The following is an 18,952-nucleotide window of genomic DNA, read 5'->3' as shown; positions in this document are numbered from 1 at the left end:
TGTGAGTGTACAGAAAAAAATACAGTTTCATGGTAATGCAGAAGATTAAAAAAAAATTAACTGCCATCACATTTACTAAGCATTATCTGTGTGTGGAATGAGTAAAGCAGGAATCTTGCAACAAAGAAAAGCAAGACATACTGTTAACTATGTATCAGAATGCACATGCACAAAGGGGCTGAATTAAAATTACAAAAAAAATTATCCTGCAGTCTTCACATTCCGGCTCTTTATGCCGAAATAAAGTTTCTTAGAAAAGGCTTGTGGCTTGCTCTCAGAAGAGTAAAAACAGAACACCACCACTCAGTGTCACCTTACAGAGACTGCTCAGTGCACAGAAGATGCAGCTTCCAGATTACTACAGGAATTTGAATCAGCAACTTTCATCTGCATAGCACAAATATTCTAAGCCAAATAAATAACTCATATGGTGTTATGGCCATGAATGGGGTTGGATCCTTCAAACATCAGACAAGACATATTCCATTACAGGAGCACACCAGTACTCAGCAGTGACGTAACATCACAGGCCTTATATCTGGCTTACTTCTGATACCATAATTTAGGATTGCCCAAAAAATAATTTTGTGGTTTATGAGTCACAGGCAGGTCTCAAAAGGAGTCCAGTCTTACAGACACTTAAGACAAACACAGAGTGTTCATTTTGAGACACCATATTTAGGTGAAAAAAACATTCTGCCACAGGACACCTGAGGTTTTTTTCAGTCCCAGCCAGTAAACAGCTTTGCACCAAACAAAAGCTCCTCATACAGGAAATCCTATCCATAAAATACATGGAATAATGAAGAAAAGGAATACTTTAGCAGCACAAATGATGGGATTGGCCCTTCCAAAGTCCTTTCAGTATGTGAAATAAGAAGAATCAAAGGCAGATGTTGAGATTACACAACAGTATCACATGCTCAGCCGTTTAATGGAGTGAAATATTGGGTTGACAGTAAACCTGATACTACTTGTGTGGAAGGCCGTTCTTTTCTACATTTACTTTTTCTTTGCTTCCCTGGACAATTTTTCTTGTCCAAGTTCTTTTTTTTTCTGTTAAAATAAGTTGGGCTGCATTTAAAATTAGCCCACATAGGCTGAAACTAGTTGTTTTAAACACCAAGATGGCCAAGGGCAGAGGAAAAAAATCTATCAAGTCTTGGGGAGACACATTGTTCCTGGGCTTTCAATATTGAAGTGCTTGTTTCTATACTTCATTCTACAGTAAACTGACATACATGGACCCCTGTGCTGTGATCATTTGATCAGGCAGAAATACAGAGCAGGCACTACTGCTTTAATAAACCATGATCTGTCTAGCTCTGCAACAAGAATACCAGAATGATATCGTGTCCCTGTAGTACAGAAGCAGAAAGAAGATTAAGCACATCCTCCACCTTCACAGAAACAGCATCACATAGCACTTGGATAAGCAGGAGGATAAACAGGTGCCTTTCACTCCACAGAGAGTGCTGGTGACACATTTTGTATTCTACTAGGTGCATATAAATAAGGATGGTATGTGTCCTTCTCTCTTCTTAAGTAAAAAAATTAAGAGGCAGAGGAATTCAGACAAACCAGAACATTAAAAAAAGGGGAGATTTAACCACAGGAACAACTTACCTCAGCTGTCGTGTGCTCCTCACTGGTGAAAAATTGCAAGTGAAAAGTGGATACTTTTTCTGAAAGAATAGCCTCTAATTCAAAACCCACTACTGAATATGAATTTGGAATCATTTTAGAAAAAAAACAAACAACATCTGTTGGGTTTTTAAATGCAAGAAATACTGCTTTTTGACAAAGTAATAAGCCTGTAGTAATTGCAAGAATTGCAGGAAAGGCGGACAAACATAAGAAGCAGCATTAAACATAGAAGTCTTCTAAACAAGAGTTGCTTTTTCATAGCTTTTTTTTTTTACTTTGAGACAATAGCCATCTCATGAAGACAGAGTGCTGAACAATACAGAGTACTATTGCATCGATGATGCCTGTCCTCACCTGTCTCTTGTATGTTTCCAGCTGACTGCGTGCTGCGTTGGCCTTCCTCAGTTCTTCCTCCAGGCTCACAGTATTTTGCATGTACATCGTATTCTTCTCTTCTAGAAGCTTCACTTGCCGCCGCAAATCACCCAGGTCCTCCAGTTTCTTTTTATATGACTCTACCTGGCTTTCTAACTTGGCTACTTTATCAGAAGAATGCCTGAAGGGACAGATTTGCATCAAATTTGAACTCTGAAAACTAACAAAACTAAAAGAAATGCTTTCCCACTGTTTTTTTCTTAATGCAGAAAATAGCCTGAGAAATCATGGGGAGAGCAATAAAGCAATCACATCCTCCTGTTACTGATGTTTTCACTTCTAAATTGACTGTTTTCTTCCCATAACTATTTGTCAACTCTAAGAGCTGCTGCTGAAGGTTCTTTTAGACCCTATCCCTCCTACTAACATAACTTTCTTACATGTTTTCAAACTTAAAATAACCCATTTCCTTTCAATTCTAAATTATCTTCTGTCCTAAATATTTCAAGGTAAAGAAAAGTTTCTGCTGTTCAATTCATTTTAATGATAACTAGGAATAAAATCATAAACATCCTTCTGCTAGACAAATGGTACTTGGTGACAGAGAAGCAACATAACAGATTTGGAACATGATTCCTTCTTAAAAACAAAACATAACGTAATAAAAAAAAAAAAAAAGAAACAAAACAAAACAAAACAAAAAAACCAAAAAAACCAAACAAACAAAAAAACCAAAGTCAAACAAAACACAAAAACACACAAAAAAAAAAAAAAAAAAAAAAAAAAAAAAAAAAAAAAAAACCACAACCAAAAAAACCAGGAAAAAAGAAAAAGAAACACCAGTTTTCAGCTTTTCAGAGTTTTATCAATCCACCTGCTACACTGCCAAGATTACAAAGGATCTCACACCCCACAATGATCTCTGCAACTACTACTGTTCCCAGTTAGTTTTAGAATCAATCAATTTACAAATCTCATTTCCTCTGAAATCCAGGGAATCTCCCACAGAATTAATGGGTTGGTTTATGGGACACTGAGGCAAGCTAGCTCTGTTTAATCCTCAGTGAGGTGCAGGGCCTATCTCTTGGGACAAGGAATTGCTCTTTGAACCCACTCCACCCACACAGTTTATGGAGCTGGAGGGGCTCATTCCTTATATTAATGACAGAAGGGATAAAGACAGATAGCTTTGGTAGAAGGCTGCTGGTGAATCAGGAATAGCAGCATTAAATAAGCCTTGCAGGAGAGAATGGGTAACTGTTCTGAATAATCCATGGCAATAGATGCCAACACTGAAAGAATATGCTCCATAGTATAAGTGGCTGTCCCACCCTATAAATCCCTAGTATTATCAAATCATGATAGCTTTCATTGCTAAAATCCAGTGGGAACGAGAGCTGCAATAGATATTGTTCATATTAATATTACATGATAAACCAAAAGCACCACCTGAAGTTCAAACAATGCAAACCCAGGAAAAGAAATGGCCTGGTTTTCTGATGAGAACAGATGTCTGAGACATAATGAAGGTGAATACTGCATACTCAAAGAGACCAGTGAGTGACCTGTTATAGTAATTCTGTGCCAATTTATGGTTAAGTTTACTAAGAGTTATTGATTAGGTACAAAATAAGCAACTATTTTACTCCAGCAGAATTGTGGGTTGGTCTATGTACCTAAACTGGAGGATCGGAAGAATCTTGGCATTAGAAGCGTTTGATAGTAAATTATTAAAAATAAAAAAAAAGATAATGCAGATTAAGTACACAAAACATACAGATTAAAAGGTAATAGTTAAAGAAGTTAATGGAACAAAACCCACCTGAGTACATCTATCTCATCCTTCAAAGACTGAGCCTCCTCTGCCAGAGTAGTAAGCTCTTCTGTTTGTTGTCTCAATTCTGCAATTTCCTTTTCTAATTCCTCACAGCGTATTCGATAGTCATCTTTGGCAGCTTCTAATCTGTAGGAATAGAAAAAAAAACCCATGAAATAATTTTTCATCCTGAGCCACATTTATCTTTCCTCATCATCATCCCCTCTAAGAACATGCAAAATGGCCTCCTGTTGCAGTGAAGGAAAACAACAACCCAATGTGCTTATACAAAATGTAAAAGTAGATTGACTTCATCAATGCTTCCAATTTAGTATCAGTCTTTCTGTTTGAAAATTCACAAGGTAATGTATGTTCTCATAAAGATAAAACCTGAGGTTTCCTTCTATAACAGTAGTTTTTCACAAGGAAAGCTTAAGGAGAAATTTTAACTTTTCTTCATCTTTGGACATCCAGAGTTTGAACATGACACCTTTATTCTAAGATTCTGTTCAGCTGTTGAACTCATCTACCTCCAACAATATTGACCAGATTGTTAGATGTTATAAATGCCATAGACCTCTCATTGAGGGCGTTTTACTTAATAACTCATAGTGAACTTGTGCATGCCCAGTATATTTGGAGAACCAGGCTATCTAGTTAGCAAGTAAAGAACTCTGACCAAAGTTGCTGAACTTCTTGTATACACAGTGCATAGGCAAAGCTCTATTAACCTGGCAGTGAACAAAGGGAGTAACAGAAACTTTTTCAAAGAATTTTGAATGAATGGAGAAGGACACAACCTGGAACAGAAAGTGCTACTGTGATTTTTGTTCTGAAATTAAAGCAAAACCAATCCAGAATAGGAGATAAGGGCATGAGGAAAAAATAAAGTCAAGGAGTCCAAAAAGAATCTCCAAGAATGGAGACAAGAGAAAATCTTTAAGCCAGGCAAACCAGAAACAACAAAGATTTGGATCATGACAGACCAGAACAGTCAAAGAACAAATACCCAACACTAGGAGGAAAAGTGTAACACACTAGGCACCAGTTAAGCTGTACATATGTCCTACTTGATCATGTAGAGCTGGATACAACACACACAAATGCCATTAGAAGCCACATAATATGAAGACAAAGGACATAATGGAGACTGGGAATGAGTCTCACATATGAAAACAGTTTAGAATGACCTTCAGAACCTGAAACTACAGTAACAGGCAGGGCAGACATTGAATATGGGGACAAAATCTGTTCCAAAAGTAATTGATACCAGACTCAAGTAGGAATCACTGCAGAGCATGAAGACGAATGAGAAGAGATAAAACGGGACATTATCATTATTTTATTCCTTTACATGGTAGACCTATAAAAAGAAGAAATCCAGGCACTAGTTGTTGTGAAAGAGAAACACAATGTTTTTCAAGGAACTGATGGGAGACGATATGTCAGAATAAGCAGGAAAGAGGCTTAGCAAAAGGAACTGAAAAATAGCAAAACAGACCAAAAAAGGAAAGTAATGCGGCATATATTTTAAGAATTGGAAAAAGGCAATGAGAAGATGGCAAAACAAAAGCTGGCAGTGTAAAAAAAGAAATACCATAATTCCACTCACAAAGGAGAGGGAAAGTATGGCAAAGATAATGAAAAGGTTGTGGTGAAGTGAACCAGCGTTCTTCAGCAGAACAGGCTTACACAGCCTGAAAGCAACAGTCTAGAGGACCAGGAAGGATCTTTAAAGAGGAACTGTATTTTCACATATTGGAGAAATGTAAATCCAGAACTCATACATGGATAATCTCCATCTTTCACCATCTCTGAAATTTGTTTTCAAATTCAGAGGAGTACACGTTTTGCTAGGTAATACAATGTCACCAGCACTACAGCCTGTAGCAAACTTTCACCTAGGAATCACTAGACTTTAAAAATAAAATAATAATTTGCATAAAGGAAAACATGTTACTTTTCATTCTCACTGACTTCGCAAAATATAGGTGAAATGACTGCACCCAATCAATCAAAATAACTCACAGCAGAGTGACATATAAAGCACTTTAGCACTAAGAAACTGTGCTTTCTTTAATGCTGGATCTTGTAAAGAGCGAAATATATAATGTATACATCACTTCAAAAACACCATCCATTATACTAATTCACATTTTCAGCAGAATCAGAAGTATCTAAGTCACCCCTATTGCCAGCTACAAACAACCTAACCAAGTGTAGCTTTTCTACCTGAATGTTTCCTCTTGGAGCTGTTCTAGTTGTGTCTGCAGCTGTAGATGTCTACGACCTGCAGGACTGTTAGGATCTTCAATAGAATCAGACTGATTTAAACGTTCCATCAAAATCTGGTTCTCAGCAAGCAGGCTGCTCTTCTCCTCTTGGAGGGCTGCAACCTGTTGTAATAAAAGTATGAACTGAAATAATTAACCTACCCAGGTACAGAGAGCAGTATTTATTCATGTTCATAATGAAGTATCAACAGAGTCCACAAACAGAAATATGCAGGCTTCACTAACTACATTTCACAAGAACACACTGTATCATTTAATAGGTATTCAATTGCTATGCGATGTAACCAACATATTGCAACATTAGGGGCAGAGTTACAACTCAGGAAATATAATTATTCTTGTATGTATTTCACACAAGCATTTAAAGAAAATGTCTGTTATGAACATAACTTCATTATAATAAAACCTGCATACTTTCCCTATAAACAAATAAAACTAGCTCTCCACAGTAAAGACCACCTGCAAGCAGGCCTGAAACAGGAACACAGCCCCAAGATAGCTCAGTTTCCACTGACACTGTGAAAACAGGCAGTAGTGCAAAGAACCCAAAGTGCTCCAAGACCTGTAACAAGGATTCCTATAATAACCATGACAAATGAAGATTAGCTTCATTAATTCCAAGAGTTACTCAACTACAAGAAACCTGAATTAATATTTCAAAGGAAGCTTGCAAGAGCAATACCTTTCAGGTATTCCCCTTCACACTCCTCACATCTTCCAGATCAGTATTGATTTAGTTACAGTTAAGAATTAGTCTAAACCCATACACATTTGGTCTACAGCAACATCTGACTGGGATTTAACTATTAAATGGAACTGTTAGATCACCAGAACTTGTATTAGTTCTCTACAGTAAAAGTTTTGCCACACAGCTCAAACCCTCCCCAACTAAATGAAGTTTTGCTACTATGAATCATAATATTGCTAACATGGGTACAAGATAAGAAAACAATGACATTCATTCTGCTAGCAGAAGGGAAAACAAAACAACTACTGTGTCATTTTCACTGCCTTCCAAAAATTACGCTTCAATACACTAATACTTATTTTCAGCCGTTTCTCCACTTCAAAATTGATCTGGACTCTACAGCAAACTTACCTGCATATCTAACTCATGACATCTCTGGGCAATTTCTTCTTTTGTTGCAAGTGCTTCATTTAATTCTTCTGTAGTTTTCTTCAGCTACCATAAACAAGAAATGTTTACATTTTCATCACTCTCTGTGATCCATTAAAATATTCAGAACTACATGGCTAAAATTATTTTTACATTTAGGTAATACATTTTTTTTCTAAAAAAACTGAGCAATTCTGCTCATATAAATTAAAAAAGCAGATGTGAATACTGTTTATGTGCATCAGTGAAAACATACCTAAAAGCAATATTTGCTCTTACATTAGAATTATCACATCTACTCTGCAAATTGAGTTAAAAACTCTAGGAGAAATTGGGTCTGAAGAAATCACCAAATCTCTACACTGAAAAAAACTGTCAACACCACTTTTCTTTACAGACACAAAGAGTGTGTAATTTCAATTTTCAATCTACATTTGAAATACAGAAAGGACTGGAAGGTGGAATACAGGGAATGGACAATTAGGGTAAAACCCCTCTAGTCACTGGAAGCTACCTGTAGTGCACAATAAAACTATTATGCAACAGAGAAGCCTACCCTTCTAAAAAGGGGCACTGAACCTTACAACCACTGGGAAATATTCCGATGCTTCCCTTCAAAGACTTAATGTATAAAAACATGCATCTCACTGGTATGCAAATGAATGCAGTCAAGATAACGTACAAAAACATAGCTACAAGAAAAGTGGTCTGATAAAATAGGTGCATTCATGTTATGTATACAGATACAGATATATATGTACTATTACATATGATGAAGTTTAAATGGGCTTTCTCAAAGTATCATCGTATCTTGCATTTGCAAGTTTATTTCTTACGTGCCTGCTTATATACAAAGACTTAATTTCATCTGCAAGAATTTACATATTTCTTCAGAGAAAGCATAATGAGTATATGATGAATACAGTGAGCACCACCGTACTATTCTTCTTCTCAATTAGAAAAAAAATCTGAGGAAGTAGGGCAGTGCTAAGTACGAGGGGAAGCTAGCAAAAAAAAAAAAAAAAAATGGTTTGCGTATTTTTTAAATATATCAGACCAGGAAGGATTGTATTTGAAAACCTTTCTTCTATTTTGGAGCAGTTCCACAGAAGCAGTTTTGGGTTTTTTCACACTGACTTTGGGAATAGGAACTCAGATAAAAATATTTATTCAATTTTTATCTTTCTTTCTTTCTTCATTCCTAAAGATCTGTAACAATCTGCAGTTTTGCTTTATTGTGTCATAGAGCTAAACTGGTTTTACAAACCAACTTTTCCACCCTTTAGCGATTAAAGAGAAAAACAAAAAAAAAACAGACAGTTCTTAATATGGCCCCTGACATGCTTGGATTGAAGGAAAAGAAACATCTAGTCTTAGATACCTGCCGATCAAGGTCAACGTAAGCATCATTTCCAACAGAGACTGGAGACTCTTTACTCATCAACTGCAATTAGATTACACTGGATTAGAAAAAGCAAAGCTTTATTTTTAAAGCCTAAGTTTCAATGAAACATCGAGCTGATTTTCACTTTTGGGAGCTTTATTCTGAATTAATTCAAAAAGTTTTTAACTTCATTTTTATATATGACATATTCAGAAACAAGAACAATAAAAAATCTTCATAACTTGTAATATTTATAGTGCTATAAAAGAAATCTTATATCATCTCTTTTTCTTTTGACAATGCACATTCTTTGTCTATGACAAGCCTACAGAACATCCTACTAAAAATTTTACTGCAGCGGCATTGGAATGATAGCAGATATCAACACACCATGCATGTCTTTAATTTTTCTCTGCTAGTGAGTGGCTTTTTCATATTGCCATTACCTGGACTGATTAATTTATTTCACTCAACTCCAGGACATCTATCTCAACTACTAGTACAAAGAAAGGTGATAAAAATTCTGTTCTGGAGTTGTCTGTGATTTTCAACCTTAAAAAGTAATTCAGTACAGTGCATTCCTGAAATTCCTTGTGTAATACTTCAGTGCAAGAATAGCTCATAGTGGTTTTGGCCTAGAGTATTTAAAAAAAACCAAAACAACAAAGCAACAAAACAAAACAAAAAACAACCCCAACCAAACCCTTAAGTCCTACAAAACTGACTGATGTACTGATCAAATGAGAAAGAAAAAAACTGATAAATAAGTTTTCTTGTGGTAACCTAATAATCAACCTGCACCAGTTGGCAAAAGTGAAATCAAATGCAGCAGAAGTTCTAGCTCAGCAACCTTCTCCCACACAGCTCAAGCAACCAAGTAAGCTAACATTCTTAAAAGTTGTAAGACAAAAACAGGAAGAGTCTCGCAAATACAGTGTAACTAATTCAATAGGCATCATTACAGAACGGCACTGATGATTTCTGTCCAAATACAAAATATTCTAAGAGCTCTCCAATGACACAATTCATAAAAGTTACTATTAAAAAGGCCCTATCCTAACCAAAACCAGGACAAGATTTCTTCCCTGGAATCTCCTGTCTAGTCTGGTAACTCTCTTGAGACAGAACTTCCTTTATTCCTTCTAGAAATCGGTGCTTTTGTACTGTTTTCCTTAGCAAGGTGTTTTGGGATATACTGCACAGAGTCTTCACTTCTCAATCTTATTTATATCACTGTGTACAAGTGAAAAATCTGTTTGGCATTTACATAATTCAAACACATAGATGTACATTTCTCTCACTTTCCCCATTTCCTGAAATAGGATTTACCTGCATTATTTAGATTAATCTATTTCTCCTCAGCAGTCCTCCTCAGACCCTGACAATATTTGCCAAATCTCTTCCATTTTCTTTTACATCTTTACAATGACAAACTACTCCACGAAGAAGCATTCAGATTGTGGGCATCAAGCCCACACTCTCTGCAACAATAATTAGAAAGTCCCAAGCCTCACAGCCGTCCCCTGAAAACAAAGTCATGTCTTTTTTATTACCATATATAATGGCATTACAAACTTGTCTTCAACTTAGGACCCTGTTTTCTAAGCTGATTATCATTTAAACAAAACCTCCCAATCCCTCTCTCCTCTGTGATGTTCATACACAGTTTGAATACTGCATTTCACCAGCTTTTCCAGATGTCTACCAGGGATATCCCCACATCAGCCAAAGACTGAATTCCTCTCACTATTTCATATTCCACAATGCTATTCACAAACACACTTTGGACACATTTACTCACACACACACACAGGTAAATTCCACCAGCTAAGTCAGCACTTTCCAAAAGGCAGGTCCCTTGCTGCATGCAGTCTGCAAGGGTGTATAACAACACGTCCCTAAAAGCTGCCACTCCTTCTTGGCCCTCACACAACTTCCTCTTTGAAAAACCAGCTCAACAGGCCTGTCCAAGACTTAAAAGGAATACAAGTGACCACACTTGTAAGCCACTAGAGGCCACTGTGGTGTCACTGCTTTCTATTATTAGCCATAGCCAATAATGAAATCTCTATTTTCTTCAAGAAGTTTTGCCATTTCTGTAAATATGCAAATATTTTATACAAGCAACGTCTTGACCACACTCTGCTTCAGGATTGCCTGTACACAGTCTCTCCCCACTGAGAAGCAAAAACTTTACCATAAATAGCACAGCCAATAGAGCACACAACTCCACTCACCTACCCAAACTTCTCTCTCTCCAGTCAGATTTTTTTAAAATTTAAAAAAAACTTTTACTGAATACTACGTTTTAAGATTCCATACAGACAGGTATATCAACTTAAAACACATACTACACTATCCATCCACCTAAAAAATATAAGATAAGAGGCTCACCTAGTTTCCCCTATTCTTGACTTTGTTTCTGGTTAATCAGCATTCTCTGATATTACTGAAATTTAGAGTTGCAAAATGTCCATTTAATCAGTTACCTGCTCAATGGCACATCAACTGTTTCTCCATTATTTATTACTAATCATACAATACTAGTAGGTTGTTAATAATTTTAAAGCAAATTTCCATACTGTTTTCTTCTATATATTTCCTTTACTTAAAAGCTTGCAGTCAGAAGAAATTCATTAAATGCTGATATAATTTCAGAGCTTCACATGCAACCTATAACCATGATACCAGAGTATGTGGTCTTGGGAGGTGTGGATCAATGGCAATACTTTTGAGTTTAGAGGGGCAAACTTTATTTCATTTGTATTTCAAATAAGTCAAGAGCATAAAAAGCAAAAGGAAGTGGGCTTCTCACTTTCCCTTCACATCTGTAAGTTTTCTTCAGGACCAGACTACAAAGGGCATAAAGGTTTACCTTCACAATTCTGCAGCATTGGAACTGGCTTTCATTTCCAAACTCATCATATAGTGTAAGTATAGTATAATCAACTGTATTCACATGTATGTTTAAAGGAGGGTGATGTGCAGAGATTATAAAAAGGGAAACACTAAAAATGTGCTTTCAAATTGAAGCAATTGCATTAGGCCTCTACAGGAGAAAGAAAAGTCTGCTTAAGAGCTTCCCAGAGTGAAATAAACTAGCAACTAGCATCTACAGGCTTGCTCTTTTTCCAGTTTATTTTGCATTGAGGTCAGTCTGGATTTTAAATCATGCAATTATGGGGACAACATGACAATTCTTACAGTTGTTTGTGTAGTTTTATAAGAAGTAGCTGTCATTCTCTGTTAACCCTTTACATCTATGTTTTTTCATGCTCATAGCTTCAATATGATATGATATATTACATAATACTTGTAGGTCTGCTAATCCTGTATTATTAAAACCTTCAGTTTTTAACTGCTTTCACACAAAGCTGTGTTGTCATGGATACATTAAGACTAGGGAAGGGGTAACCAGCATGCACAAATAACCTGAATTATGAAAGCTTTTTTCCCCTACACATGATTTTGCAAACACAGTTGCTCTATTTAGTTCATGATTTTAAAATCCAAAACACTTATTTTATCTGAAATGCTTTTCTTCTACACTTAATAATACTGTATAAGCTCACTTAAGTGTCCACAAAGCAGTATCAAAACCTAGCTTCTGTACTCATGTTCTTTTTCTTAGAACATCTTTATGTTAGTTTTTAAGAGTCATGGCTATGTTTGACACTGTACATCCTTTAAAGCAGCTGGGCTTTCTTCTTCCTCCATTTGATACCCACTCTACCTCTAGTCTATCTGCTGATGGACCAAATAAAATACTTTCATATAATTTCCTAACTTATAAAAAATAATTTCACTTCAGACAAGACAAATCTTTAAACAACCAGGACAAAATAGAAGAGAGAAAAACCCCACAAAACCAAAAAGTAGAAGTAACACCATTAGTGTTACTCCATACAAGAAGCACTTTTTCCTACCTCCCCCTTCGCAAGTCTTGACACTACCACTGACACAATTCTGACTCTCAACTTGACCTCTACAGAGAGCTGCTAAGTGATCAAATTTAGAGGTTCTAAATAGCAAAGGCAAACAATTTATTTACCTCAGCTACCACCTTCATCAACAATGAACCTAGGCATATTTTAAACATTTAAATAAGTGAAGAAAATAAATTATTAAGAACTGCAGGTTAATTAAAAATGAAATAACTGAATATAATTTAGCATATAAAATGCTGCTTCTTCCATTGAAAAATCAGCTTGTTCATTAAAAAAAAAAAGGAAAACTTGTTCTACTGTGCCTCATGAAATATTTTCATGAGTAAGATGATTTACCATAACCAAAGAAGCATCAAAAAAATTTGTATTTTTTTAAGCTGAAACAGAAAAATTAATTACATAATACATCAGTAAAGCTTAGAGAGGTCTTCTGACATACCTAATTTTGAAGACTACTTGACAAATGACAAATGCTTTGAAATGTCTGGATTAGGTGACATAACAACTTTTCAAATATGCATGTATAGCTAATACCCTACATACTGCTTTTTCTAAGTCACTTGGATTCTAAGAGCTGTTATGAGTCTAGAAATAGGAAATAACAAGAAGAAATAGAAAAACCTCCTTACAGAATCTCATGATTCTTTAAAGATTCTTCATTTATCAATCTGTGCTGGCTATGATCTGACTTCCAGAATAATCTCCATAATTTTGCCAGCCACTGAAGTGACACAGGCCTCTAACTGATAGCATCTTCCTTCTTTCTCTTCTTGAAAACTGGAATAATATTTGCTAGCTTCCATCTGACTGGGACCTCTCCAAACTCCAAGCCCACTGAAAAATAATGGAGAGAAGCCTTGCTCTCAAAGTGTCTCAAAGTCTGAGACACCTTCCCGCCTCTTCATTAAGTACTTGAGATCCTCTTCATTTGGTCCTGAAATGCCTTCAATTTCTAAGCAGCTTGGAAAGTAGCATTAAAATCACTTAAAACTATGCCAGTAGCTGAATGGTAAGCCTTTTGATTCACTGAGTTTTAAAAATCTGTTCCAGAAGAACATACCCTTACCCTGTGATTTCCTCCTACTTCTACTCATCAAGTCAGAGAAAGGGCACAAACACTGAACAAGTTCAAAGTTTACTCATCAAATGCTGAATATTGTTGGCTGCTTCACGTCTAGCTATTTTATCAAAGAGACCTTTATAAAAATCAAGTAGATTTTCAACATAAAGAAGGAAGATAATAGAAGGTTTTCTATTTCAAGGTGGTACAAAAGACAGCGATGCTGCAATTTGGATTTAATAAAAAACACTAGAAAAATCCACCAAAACACTGCATATTACAGTTACAAAGATTACAAAAAAAGTGAAATATACCAAAACTCCAGCAAACTGGTACTTGGCAGCACTGACTGGAAGATGATTTAGACAATGATTCTTTTGATGATAATTTCAAAAATCCTCTCTGCTATGTTGTAGACAGCAGTCCACACACAGACAATGAATGCACAACTGCATGGATACAGCACCAGTCAAACTGATGACTGTGGACAGATTACCTTGTATGCCCACTGATATTTCTTTCTCTATTCAGACATTACAGAGATGAAAAACTGCTCTAAAGCTCAATGTGGAATTTAGTTTCTCTTGTTCAGATTCAGAAGAAATGGGATTACTGGTGGTTTTCTGCCTTCCCTATTGTGTGGCCTGCCTTACAGTAAACATCTATAGACTGTTGGGCATTTCTCTTAGAGGCACTTTGGACTTACTGTAAGTTACAGAGGAGTTTCAGTGGCTAACACTGTGGTTTTGATTTACCACAGAAGAGCACTTCTACAAAATGCTCTGCAGTATACTCACTGACTTGTATAATTCATATATGTTCACGTTACATATATTACCCCACTCATAACACTACAGCTGACGAAACAATACTGTTACCCAATTTTTTTCTTTTCACTTGTCCACTAAATTTAAAAAAAATAAAAATTAACTGTTTATAAAATTCTGCAGTTTCAAGGTACAAATTTTGACATAATTACACAGCAACTGGTTACCCATGTAAAATCAATCTAGTGCACTTCAGGATTAACAGGGTGGGAAAAAAAAGGAAAGGGAACCCAGTATCAAAAATATCTAGAAGTTTCAGTCTTCTAGATTTAAAGAAAAGTGGGACATTCAACCAGAGTTCCTTGACATAAAGCAAGACTTTTCTAAGGAAAAATAATATATTTTTCACTGTAAAAAGGCAAGATCTATGACCCTTATTTTCTTTACTTCCAACTAAGTTTTTCCTAAGTGGGAAAAAGCATACTACCGTAAAATAATGAAAGACTGAACTTCTACATACTATGGGCATCCCAGCATACCTCCTGAATGGCTGTCATGACAACATGTTGAACTGATTCTTCCATCATCATTATGGTCTGGATGTACTCTGAAAATAAAAGCATACTGAAATGTCAATGCTGAAACTCAAGTCACAGAAGGTAAGATCAGAAGCTGCATCCTTCCTTCAAAACGACTAGATGCTATGGATGACACTGAAATATATAATTACCAACCAAGTCCCAACCCAACAAATCCAACAAGATTTTATCACAAGCCTGCTCAGACACAAATCCAGGCTTCTTTGAATTCTATAACAATGAAAAAAGTACACAATTGCGTTTTTTCCTCCCCTGTCATTTCACACTTCTGAAATATCCTTTATCCTTTTATCCTTTTCTCACTTTGCTCCCAAACTGTTCAGGTTTTTGAAGTAAATTATCCATGCATAGGTTGTCCTTTTCTCTAAGTGTAACAATAACAGCCTGCCTTCCTACAGCATTCTCATTTCAAAGCATTTTCATGTTCACTTTTGGTGTTTGCTCTTATTTTTGTACTACATTGCAAATTAAGTCCCCTCCACTTTTTAAGTTCTCAGCAATGAGTACATGTGAGTAAAGAGCAAAGGGGACACAAGAATAAGATGTATATCCTGCTTGAAAATGACAAATAGTCACCAAATGGAAGAAAATTTTATATAAAACAGAAATGACAAGAGGTTTGATAAACCAGAGTTATTCATGTATTTGTGAAGAACATTACTTCTATTTTAATTAACAGAATGGCCAGACTACTTCCTGGTTAAGAGAACAGAAGAAATTTTAGAAGGAGAAACTAAAGTGGTTTAGTCACCCAAGAAAACTGGAAACGGGAAACTAGCTTTAAAATTAAGATGCACCGAGCAAGAGGAAGAAAAAAGGCATGAAATCTTGGGAGCCATCAAACCCAAAATGAGCTAAATCTGGAACACACACATACTTGATGCAACTGTAACATAAATACAGTAAAAATTCTTATTTTCCAACACATCTATTTTTCCCACACATGATTACATTTCCTGTTTCAAGTATTTAGAATAAATGTTTGCATTTGGTGTTACCTTCATCTGGCTTGAATTAAGTGTGATTTAATGTACCAGAGTAATAATAAAGAGCCTGCACCCAAGGTAAATTTAGAACATGAGATGTAGCACACTTTAACAAACACCTCTATTGCTCATCATATCCTCTCTGGCATCTTCAAGAAAGATGAATGGGTCTCTACGGTATTTGTGCCAGTCAGAATTACAGTCAGTGTCATGGAGTAGAGAGGCAGAAGCCTCCTTCAAGGACTGCTGAAGTGGGATTCAATCATCTGGCAACTGGCCTGAAGTGACTTTTTGAGTCACCTCATTGTGCTCCACCTTCAGCTGTTGCTCAGAAGGGCATGGTTGCCAACAATACTTTTTCCTATTTGCCAATGCCCTAGAAACATCTCAGAAACTACAGTTCCCAGATCACACCAGACTTATCTTCAGACTAAGCACAGTCATACTGATGGCTTTCGGCCGTGTAGTAAGATGATGCCTGGAATGCATCTGTACAATCGAAAGTCATGCTGAATAATGCAATGATCACATTTTTTCATTCTTAACTATCCTGATCTACCTCATAATGGTTAAAAGGTGTGCCCAAGAATTTTTTTCTTTGTAGACTGATTTTTCAGCTCAGCAAACCAAAAATATGCATGGAAGTAAATTCAGTTCCATTCTGAGTCTCCAAAAGTAGTGAAGCTTACACCAAAAAACAGTTATTATCTATACAACAATATAATGTCTTCATTACCTAAAAAAACCCACAGTCTGTTTCTGACAGAAACCCAAGAAATGTAATTTTTCTCCTTACTAGTTGCACGATAACCAAGAAAACATGTTTTCGAAATTTATTACCTTGCTTCTGTTCACAATTCACAGCACATCCCAAAATAAGCTGAAGCATTCTCCCAAGCTCTGCAGCATCAGCATGCTCTCCAATCAGGTTAACATCAGGAAGAGTGAAGTCATTTATCTGTTGCCCTAGAATCTGCATAAAGACAAAATACTACATGGCTGTATCACTGCACATATACATATCCATTTATTTCATACAAAGATTAATCAGAATCGACAACAGCAATTCACTTGTAATTTACCATAGTTTTGAATACATCTTCAAAAATTGAGTAACACCTAACACCCAACTACAAAATCATACTGTTTGATACAAATAATATTTGGGAAAAGGCAAACATGACCGTCTCAAATCACAAGCAGCTACTAGATAAAGACTCACGTAGTGTTACCTAGAATCTAAGATTCTTTCTCTTCAGATAAGAAAGCTAGCAAAAAGCAGGCCACCACATAGCTAATTAATTTTTTAAAAAGAATTCCATTAAAAACATCAACTAAAAACACCTCCTGTAGCAGAAGCTATTAGACACAAATCTGACATTTCTTACAACTACAAAGTCAGAAAATTAAATGTTTCACCTATACAATACATATATCCAACACTGACAGGTGACAAATACAATACAGCAAAAAACTCAGATCATTAGATCTCACACTTTCAGAAAATCTAAGGATATCTGGCAGCTAAGAAAGCTGTTCCATGGAAGAGAATCTGAGGTAGTAGTACAATGATATGTAATTAAGCAGCCCACGTGCAGAAAGAAAGAAAAAACCCCGCAAAACAAAAACTCATGTGAGTCGCAATTAGTGTTATCTCATTTATCATTAAAGATCATTAAGGATTAATGACTGTCAGGAGAAGGAACTAGACAATTCTGGTAAATTGCTCTTTACTGAACAGAGGGTTGAAAATATGAATATGAAATTTGGAATTTAACACATCTCTGACACGTTAATTGCAGATAGAAAGAAACTAACTTCTTAACCAGAATGCAATAAGGAAACAATGACTATATAGAGGGAATCAGTCATGCGTTTGCTGCATGCTCTTTTTTGTGCAATACCCAAGAAAAACAGAAATCAGGTGAAGGCATTTACAAAAAACATAGCGTATAGGAAGAATACAAAGAAAACAAGCCATTCTAAGATTTAGTAGTGTTGGGCTTTGTGGAAGTGTTGTGGTTTTGTTCTGAGTATGTACAGTGTGTTTTGTGCTGAGGAATGGTAGGATTTTAAGGATTAATTCTCAAAGAATTAATTTCAACACTACCAAAAACCTCTGTATACTTCCAAGGACTGAAATTCACTCCTGTTGGAAAAGACTTTCTTTACGTCAAAAGAATTCTGAATTCATCAACCACAATAGAAAATATTACCATCATATACACACTGCAGTAATAGAAAATGCAGTATTTTTTAATTCTGATATGCATTTATATATTGATCTGTAGTTCCTGAATTTCTTTCAAACACAATGCTGGGTTTAAGTTAACAATACTACAGTGACTTCATAGTCACTGGCAATAAAACTCCTGTTGAGGAAAGCTGAAAGGAAGAGGTAAATTGGCAGGCACCAGGAAGAAGCCAAGGATCTGAAGGTATGAACAGAGTTTGAAATGAACAAGAGAAAAAGTTTAATTTAAAAAAAGAACCAAAAAAAAACCCATCAAAAGCCCTGAAAGAAATATGAAAATTAATGATAGACTCTACAATAACTGTTTTGAGATGAAAAAGAGCATTTAATCAATTTTTGAAAAATATCATACCTTTACCAAAAAAAATTAAAAGTTTCCATTCCAGAGCAGCAGAGGTCTGCAGCAAGATTAACTGAGGCAGAATAAAGAATGAAAGCTATAAATAATTAACTTAGGCTTGTTGTTCTTCTATACTTTAATGGACAAAGCATTTGGACAAATGTAGCATTTTTACTGATTGCTCTTGTGAGCATGATACAGATTTCTGAATTTTTGAGGATGAACAAGATTAACATACACATTCAAAGATTTTTAGTTACATCAGGTAAAATCATATCTATATTTTTGTAGCCAGGGAGGGCATAATACTGAGGAAAACATAAGCAAAATTCATTAGTAAAATCCAGATTCCCTCTACTATCACCC

The 18,952-nt window shown here is 35.8% G+C and overlaps 1 protein-coding gene across 3 annotated transcripts in view; it reads right to left on the bottom strand.

Moving 5' to 3' along the window:
- Window positions 1-18,952, bottom strand: part of HOOK3 (hook microtubule tethering protein 3) — an 84,519-nt gene that overhangs the window by 33,419 nt on the left and 32,148 nt on the right. For all 3 annotated transcript variants that reach the window (XM_056514639.1, XM_056514638.1, XM_056514640.1), the window contains 7 exons: window positions 16,833-16,965; window positions 14,947-15,014; window positions 8,631-8,693; window positions 7,232-7,315; window positions 6,071-6,234; window positions 3,845-3,985; window positions 2,002-2,203 (listed from right to left, as the gene is read on the bottom strand). In XM_056514639.1, coding sequence (XP_056370614.1) covers window positions 2,002-2,203; window positions 3,845-3,985; window positions 6,071-6,234; window positions 7,232-7,315; window positions 8,631-8,693; window positions 14,947-15,014; window positions 16,833-16,965 — 855 coding nt within the window. The remainder of the gene's footprint in view (window positions 1-2,001; window positions 2,204-3,844; window positions 3,986-6,070; window positions 6,235-7,231; window positions 7,316-8,630; window positions 8,694-14,946; window positions 15,015-16,832; window positions 16,966-18,952) is intronic.

The sequence above is a fragment of the Oenanthe melanoleuca genome, chromosome Z, assembly GCF_029582105.1.
Source record: "Oenanthe melanoleuca isolate GR-GAL-2019-014 chromosome Z, OMel1.0, whole genome shotgun sequence".
Lineage (NCBI taxonomy): Eukaryota > Metazoa > Chordata > Aves > Passeriformes > Muscicapidae > Oenanthe > Oenanthe melanoleuca.
This window is presented reverse-complemented; position numbering and strand designations above follow the sequence as displayed.